The sequence below is a fragment of the Malurus melanocephalus genome, unplaced genomic scaffold, assembly GCF_030028575.1.
Source record: "Malurus melanocephalus ecotype Western Australia unplaced genomic scaffold, MMel_1.1 scaffold_1381, whole genome shotgun sequence".
Classification (NCBI taxonomy): Eukaryota; Metazoa; Chordata; class Aves; order Passeriformes; family Maluridae; genus Malurus; species Malurus melanocephalus.
The window spans coordinates 10,920-19,298 of NW_026624613.1; the positions used below are offsets into that span (position 1 = coordinate 10,920).

At 58.3% G+C, this 8,379-nt stretch overlaps 1 protein-coding gene across 1 annotated transcript in view; it reads left to right on the top strand.

Annotated features, from left to right (window-relative positions):
* LOC130586887 (plasma membrane calcium-transporting ATPase 1-like) overlaps window positions 1-8,379 on the top strand; it is a 19,233-nt gene that overhangs the window by 6,741 nt on the left and 4,113 nt on the right. Inside the window, exons 8-9 of the mRNA XM_057387804.1 lie at window positions 112-219; window positions 1,943-2,125. Of these exons, the coding sequence (XP_057243787.1) occupies window positions 112-219; window positions 1,943-2,125 (291 nt within the window). The remainder of the gene's footprint in view (window positions 1-111; window positions 220-1,942; window positions 2,126-8,379) is intronic.

The window sequence follows — 8,379 nt, forward strand, 5'->3', positions numbered from 1 at the left end:
TGTGAGGTCCCTGCCCCTCTGAGGATCCCAGGAGAGGGAGAAGCGTGGCCCAGGAGACATTTTGGTGGCCCCAGAGCTGCCCCGGTGTGACTGTCACCTTGTGTGCCACAGATCATCATCGTGGAGTTCGGGGGGAAGCCCTTCAGCTGCTCCGGGCTCACCCTGAGCCAGTGGTTCTGGTGCATCTTCATCGGCGTGGGAGAGCTCCTGTGGGGCCAGGTGAGCGTCCACCCCAAAATCCTCACCTCTGTCCCTTCCCTGATATTTCTACGAGGCTGCTTCGGAAGGGGTGAAGCCTCAGCCCCACCCTGCAGCAGGGGGACACACCTGGTGGTGACAGGGACATTGCCAGCGGTGACAGGGACACACCTGGCATGGCAGGGACACACCTGACGGTGACAGTGACACACCTGGCATGGCAGGGACACACCCAGTGGTGACAGAGACACACCTGGCGGTGACAGGGACATTCCCAGCGGTGACAGGGACACACCTGGCATGGCAGGGACACACCTGGGAGTGACAATGACACACCTGGCATGGCAAGGACACACGCAGTGGTGACAGTGACACTCCCAGCAGTGACAGTGACACACCTGGCATGGCAGGGACACACCCAGCAGTGACAGTGACACTCCCAGCAGTGACAGGAACACACCCGCTAGTGACAGGGACACACCTGGCAGTGACAGGGCCATTTGTAGCAGTGACAGTGACATTCCCAGCTCTGATAGGGACATTCCCAGAAGTGACATTCCCACCCAGCACTGACAGGGACACACCCAGCACTGACAGGGACACACCCAGCGGTGACAGGGACACACCTGGCAGTGACAATGACACACCCACCAGTAACAGTGGCACTCCCAGTAGTGACAGTGACACACCCAGCAGTGACAGTGACACACCCAGCAGTGACAGGGACACACCTGGCATGGCAGGGACACACCTGGCGGTGACAGAGACACACCCAGTGGTGACAGTGACACACCCAGCAGTGACAGGGATACACCTGGTGGTGACAGGGACATTCCCAGCGGTGACAGGGACACACGTGGCATGGCAGTGACACACCTGGCAGTGACAGGGACACACTCAGCAGTGAGACACCCACCTGGCAGTGACAGTGACACTCCCAGCAGTGACAAGGACACACCTGGCAGTGACAGTGACACACTTGGTGGTGACAGGGACACACCCAGCAGTGACAGTGACACTCTCAGCACTGACAGTGACACGCCCAGCAGTGACAGGGACATTCCCAGCTCTGATAGGGATATTCGAAGCAGTGACCGGGACACACCTGGCAGTGACAATGACATGCCCATCAGTGACAATGGCACTCCCAATAGTGACAGGGACACACCCAGCACTGACAGTGACATTCCCAGCAGTGACAGGGACACACCCAGCAGTGACAGTGACACACCCAGCAGTGACAGGAACACACCCACTAGTGACAGGGACACACCTGGCGGTGACAGGGCCATTTGTAGCAGTGACAGTGAGATTCCCAGCTCTGATAGGGACATTCCCAGAAGTGACATTCCCACCCAGCACTGACAGGGACACACCCAGCGGTGACAGGGACACACGTGGCATGGCAGTGACACACCTGGCAGTGACAGGGACACACCCGGCATGGCAGGGACGCACCCAGCAGTGACAGGGACACACCCAGCAGTGACAGTGGCACTCCCAGTAGTGACAGTGACACACCCAGCAGTGACAGGGACACACCCGGTGGTGACAGGGACACACCTGGCGGTGACAGGGACACACCCAGCAGTGACAGTGACACACCCAGTAGTGACCATGACATTAACAGCAGTGACAGGGCCATTCCCAAGGGATCCCTACGGATCAGCAGGATGCCCCAGTCCAGCCCCGCTGTCCTGGTGGCCTGGTGGCTCAGCAGCCGCGCTGTCCCCGCTGTCCCCAGGTGATCTGCACCGTCCCCACCAGCCAGCTGAAGTTCCTGAAGGAGGCCGGGCACGGCATCACCAAGGAGGAGATCCCCGAGGAGGAGCTGCCCGAGGACGTGGACGAGATCGACCACGCCGAGATGGAGCTGCGCCGGGGGCAGATCCTGTGGTTCCGGGGGCTCAACCGCATCCAGACCCAGGTACACGACAGCCTGGGGGCCGGGGTGGCTCCTCATCCTCTTCCTCATCTTCCTCCCCACGCTCTCCCCGCCTCTCCGGGGGATGTGTCCACAGAGAGGTGACGCYGTGGCCTCCCGGGCCGGCCGTGCAGCCGCAGGGAGCTGGGATAATCTGGGTTTTTGGGCGGGGGGAGGCTGTTCTGAGCGGTCAGCGGGAGGCTGGACGTGCTGCTGACCATCACCCCAGTGGCATGGGGGGCTGTGAGGGGTCTGCGGAGCCCTCGGTGGCCGCTGTGACACCATTCCTGTCGGGAATGGGGATCTGCAGCGCCAGCCGTGGTCACCCTGTCGCTGTGCCACCCCTCAGTGGCCGCTGTGACACCATTCCTGTCGGGAATGGGAGTCTGCAGCGCCAGCCATGGTCACCCTGTCGCTGTGCCACCCCTCGGTGGCCGCTGTGACACCATTCCTGTCGGGAATGGGGATCTGCCAGCGCCAGCCGTGGTCACCCTGTCCCTGTGCCACCCCTCGGTGGCCGCTGTGACACCATTCCCGCTGGGAATGGGGATCTGCCAGTCTCTCCGTGGTCACCCTGTCCCTGTGCCACCCCTCAGTGGCCGCTGTGACACCATTCCTGTCGGGAATGGGGTTCTGCCAGTGCCAGCCGTGGTCACCGTGTCGCTGTGCCACCCCTCAGTGGCCGCTGTGACGCTGTTCCCACTGGGAATGGGGGTCTGCAGCGCCAGCCGTGGTCACCCCGTCCCCGTGCCACCCCTCCGTGCCTGTGCACCCCACGGCACAGAAGGGCACGAGAAGATCTCTCTTCATCTGCTTTGGTTGGTTTTCCTTGACGTTTTGTTGGTTTTTCTTGAAGTTTTGTTGGTTTTCCCTGGCTTTTTTTCTGTGAATTTTTTTGGGTTGGTTTTCCCTGATTTTTTCCATAATTTTTTCTGTTTTTTCCCACCCCAAAAGGGTGGTTTTTTGCCCCAGATTTCTGGGCAAACGTGCCCCTTGCTTTCCCTCGAGGCCTGGGCAGAGCTGTCCCATGGATGGACATCCTGGTGTCCCCATGGTCACCCCTGCTCCTTCTCCTTTCTGTCCCTGTGACAAATGGCCCTGGGGACAGGGGCTGGGGCAGAGTGACCTTCCCTTCTCTGTGAGTGTCACCTCAGCAGTGCCACCTCAACAGTGTCACCTCCATGGTTGTCACCTTGATGGTGTCACCTCAGTGGTGTCACCTCAATGGAACCATCTCAATGGTATCACCTCGGCGGTGTCACCTCTGTGAGTGTCACCTCAATGGCATCACCTCAGGGGTGTCACCTCTGTGAGTGTCACCTTGATGGTGTCATCTTGGTGGTGTCACCTTGATGTTGCCACCTTGATGGTTGTCACCTCGGCAGTGTCACCTCTGTGTCACCTCAATGGTGTCACCTCAATGGCAATGGTGTCACCTTGATGGTGTGATCTTGGTGGTGTCACCTTGATGATGTCACCTCAGTGGTGTCACCTCGATGGTGTCACCTCGATGGTTGTCACCCTGATGGTTGTCACCTCAGTGGTGTCACCTCGATTGTGTCACCTCGATGTTGTCACCTTGATGGTTGTCATCTCAATGGTGTCATCTTGATGTCACCTTGACGGTGTCACTTCAATGGTTGTCATCTCAATGAGGTCACCTTGGTCACCTCGGTGGTGTCACCTCGATGGTGTCACCTGGACAGTGTCACCTTGGTGGTGTCACCTCTGTGAGTGTCACCTCTGTGTCACCTCAGYGGTGTCACCTCGATGGCGTCGCAGTGAAGCCCAGCCTCCATTCCTGGCTCGTCCTGAGCACCGAGGTGCTTTTTGTGTGGGGTAACCGGTGCTTCATCCTCACAAGGAACATGCTGGGAGCTTCCAGAACCTTCTGGAAGCATCCAGATGTGCTGAGAATGCAGCAGGCCCCAAAGCCCGCGGGGCCAGAGGTGCCCCCGGAGCTTCCCAGGTGTCTCCCTGTGCTGGGGCCGTGCTGAGAGAGAAACGCTCCCGATGGAGCTGCCACGTCCTGGAGCCTCCTGGGGAGCTCCTGTCCCCTCTTGGGGTGTCCCCAGAACGTGGGGAAAAGAGGGACATCGGAGCAGGACAGGAGCGAAGCCGTGTGTGAAACGGCTCCGCGGCACGAGGAGCTGGAATTGGGGCTGCAGGAGCATCCTGAGGGTGCCACGGGACTGCAGGAGTTGTCCCCGGGGTGCCATGTGGCTGCAGGAGCTGTCCCCAGGAGCTGTGTCACCGGACTGGGGTGCTCCGGCCACCAAGTGCCCGGCAGTGGCACCGGACACTGCCCGGTTCCTTGAGCCTCTGGACACGTCCTCAGCACAGCCCTGGCCCCGCCACCGTGGTCCCCACCGGCTCCAGTCCAGAGCCCCGAGGCTCCCCGAGGACCATCTCCTCGTGCCACACAGTGTCCCCAGAGTGTCCCCAGAGTGTCTCCAGAGTGTCCCCAGCTCCGGGAGCCCATTGCCAGCGCAGTTCCCCCGCTGCCCTCTCGCACCTCTGCCCAGCCTGTCTCAGTTTCTCTGTCTCTCTCTGCTCCCRGTGCAGATTTTCRGGATAACCCCGGGTGTTTCCTCTGYCTCTGCCCCTCTCCRCAGCCTCTTTTCCCGGTGTGGGGATCAATCCTGCCGCCCTCTGTCCCTGGAAAGGGCAGAGCTGGGAGCTCTCCCCGCCCCCCCAGCCCCGCGTGGGTCAGGGGAGCGAGCGCGGGGGCGGCGGGGCTCTTTCCTTTTTTCCTCCTCTTCCTCATCTCTCCATCCTCCTCCTTCCTCGCTGTCCATGTGTCCGCCCGGCCTCTCCTCTCCCATGTCCCCGCCCWGTCCCTGTCCCCATCCCCGGCCGGGCGGTCGCTATCTCACTCTCTGATTCTTTGCAGATGGACGTAGTTTACACATTCCAGACCGGCGCCTCCTCTTTGCAGGGAGCCCTCAGGAGACAGCCTTCCATCGTGAGCCAGCACCACGATGTAAAAAATGTTTCTAGCCCAACCCATGTAGCTCTTTCCTCCGTCAATTCCACTCCCACCACTTCTGCTGTTGCTGCTGCTGCTGCATCTCCTCCTGCGGGCAGTGAGTGATGGTCTATTTCGATGCATGATTCTAACAACCACACCGAGCACATGCACCCCCTTAACCCCACCTGCCTCTCTCTCTTTTCCCTTTCTCAGCCTCCACTCGCACGCTCAAGCCCCGAACAGGAAGGATGGGGCGGGAAAGAGTTGGAAAAAACAAACAAACAAAAAAAAAAAAAATCCCGTTTTTTTTACGCTGTTGAACAAGTTACAAACCTCGCTGGTTTTTCCCTCCCGCTCCCCAGTTCCTCGTTGCTTCCTCCCGGTTTTACCTCTTCTCCTCCTTTGCAGGGCTGGTGTTTGAGACCACCCTTCTCAGGGGGAGCTGAAATTGGAGGTTTTTGTTAAAAAAAAAACCCCGAGTTCACAAGTGTTGCTGGGAGGAGGGCGAGGCTGAGCCTGAATCCTGCTGGTTCTTTCCACTGCCCATCTCTGGCATACCCCAGGATACCCTGGGATACCCAGCAGATTGGCTTTAAATCTTTTCTGGACACAGAGTGACCTCTGGGACTGTCCCCAGGGCTGCCTGAGCCACGGGAATGCCATGGAAAAGCAGGATTTGCCCCTGCCTGGRAGCAGCCCCGCCCTGGTGACGCCCCAGGGCTGCTGTCCCCCGTCTCTGTCCCCACCTGGGGGCTTGCATGGCCTGGGGACAGAGCTGGACCATCCCTGTGCTGCCCTGGAGCTCCATGGGGACATCCCCAGGGTCCGTGGAGACATCCTGGAGCTCCATGGGGAAATCCTGGAGCTCCAAGGGGAAATCCCTGGAGCTCTCCCAGGTCCCCAGGGCAGCCAGAGGATCCTCGGTGCCCACCTCGCTCTGCACACGCTGGATTTTGGGGYGTGCAGACACAGCTCTGCATGGAAATGGGCATGGAAAAATATTCCTGCTGGGTATCAGTGGGAATTCCAGTGAGAATTCCATATCCTGGATYTGGCACTGGATTTCCAGACCCTAAAAAAGCCCTTTTTGATGCAGAGCTTCTCTTTCTTTATTGTGGGCTGCTCTGCACACGCTGGATTTTGGAGTGTGCAGACACAGCTCTGCATGGAAATGGGCACRGAAAAMAATTCCTGCTGGATCCCAGTGGGAATTCCAKRTYCTGGATCTGGCMYTGSSTTTCCAGACCCCWTAAAAAGGMTGGATTTTGGGGCRTGTAGACACAGCTCTGCACAGAAATGGGCATGGAAAACAATTCCTGCTGGATCCCAGTGGGAATTCCAGRTCCTGGATCTGGCACTGCCTTTCCAGACCSYAWAAAARRCYCTKTYTGRTGCAGAGCTTCTCTCTCTGTTCATCGTGGGCTGCTCTGCTGGATCCTGGGGTGTGCAGACACAGCTCTGCATGGAAATGGGCACGGTAAACAATTCCCGCTGGATCCCAGTGGGATTTCCAGATCCTGGATCTGGCACTGGATTTCCAGACCCTAAAAAACCTTTTTTGATGCAGAGCTTTTCTGTTTATCATGAGCTGCTCTGCACATGCTGGATTTTGGGGTGTGCAGACACAGCTCTGCATGGAAATGGGCACGGAAAAAAAAATCCTGCTGGGTATCAGTGGGAATTCCACATCCTGGATCTGGCACTGGATTTCCAGACCCCATAAAAAGGCTGGATTTTGGGGTGTGCAGACATAGCTCTGCACGGAAATAGGCACGGAAAACAATTCCTGCTGGATCCCAGTGGGAATTCCATATCCTGGATGTGGCATTGCCTTTCCAGACCCCAAAAAAGACCTTTTTGATGCAGAGCTTCTCTCTCTGTTCATTGTGGGCTGCTCTGCACACACTGGATCCTGGGGCGTGCAGACACAGCTCTGCACAGAAATGGGCATGGAAAATAATTCCTGCTGGATCCCAGGGGGAATTCCATATCCTGGATCTGGCACTGGATTTCCAGACCCTAAAAAAGCCCTTTTTGATGCAGAGCTTCTCTTTCATGGGCTGCTCTGCACACGCTGGTCTTGGGGTGTGCAGACCCAGCTCTTCACGGAAATGGGCACAGAAAACAATTCCTGCTGGATCCCAGTGGGAATTCCAGGTCCTGGATCTGGCATTGCCTTTCCAGACCCCATAAAAGGCCCTGTCTGGTGCAGAGCTTCTCTCTCTATTCATCGTGGGCTGCTCTGCTGGATCCTGGGGCGTGCAGACACAGCTCTGCATGGAAATAGGCACAAAAACAATTCCTGCTGGATCCCAGTAGGAATTCCAGGTCCTGGATCTGGCACTRCCTTTCCAGACCCCATAAAAGGCCCTGTCTGGTGCACAGCCCCTCGGTGTGTTGGTTTTTGGGGCTGGCGAGCACACTGACGCAGATGCAGGGAGTGCATCCCTGCTGGATAATTGGCTTTTTCATCGCGCAGCCACTTCTCCCCGCTCTCCTCTGATTAGAGAAACGCCCTCGGTGGCTTTCTGGAGAGCGATCAGGCTCCGCTGTTTACGCGCTGCGGGGGCGGAGAGAGAATTTGGGATAATTTTTGTTTTCCTTCTGTTTAGCTGACTCTGGGGCTGGCGCTGATTGCGTTTAACCCCGGCGGCTCCGGAGCGGCGCAGCCGCCTCCAAATGTCYCTCAGGGAATCCAATCCATTCAGGGAGAGCTCAGGGCAGAAGGGTTGGCACAGAATCAGCCCAAAACACAGTTTTTTGGCAGTAGGATCCACGTTTTCCCCATTTTGCAGAAAACGTGGATGGCTCGTGTGAGCTCCACTGGGTCTCAAAGCTCCCCGCTGTTTTCTCGCCTGGATTTCTCTCGTTTCCCCTCTGCTGCTTCCCTCTCTCCCGAATCTCCCCCTCCCTCCACGCAGATCCGCAGTCCCTCTCCCCCAGGATGAGTTTTTCCAGGGCTGGAGCTGCCGCGTTCCTCCCGGAATTGCTGCTGGGGAGGACTTGGGAATGACCTTGGGGTTTTTCAGGAATGACCTTGGGGTTTTTCAAAGCCCTGGATTTGGGGAGCGAGGCAGAGCCGGGGGTTTGCTCAACTCAGCACCCTGCTGTGGTGAAACGGGAATGCATTCCCGGCGTGAATTCCGAGTGTGGAGGCTCCAGGTGGGGAGGAGGCGGCGGGAACGCGGCCGTGGGCGGTTCCCAGACTGGAATTCGGCTGTGCCGGCGCTGCCGGGCTCAGCCGGAGCGTGATTCCTTGCTGCTGCCTTCCTCCTGCTGGGGAACA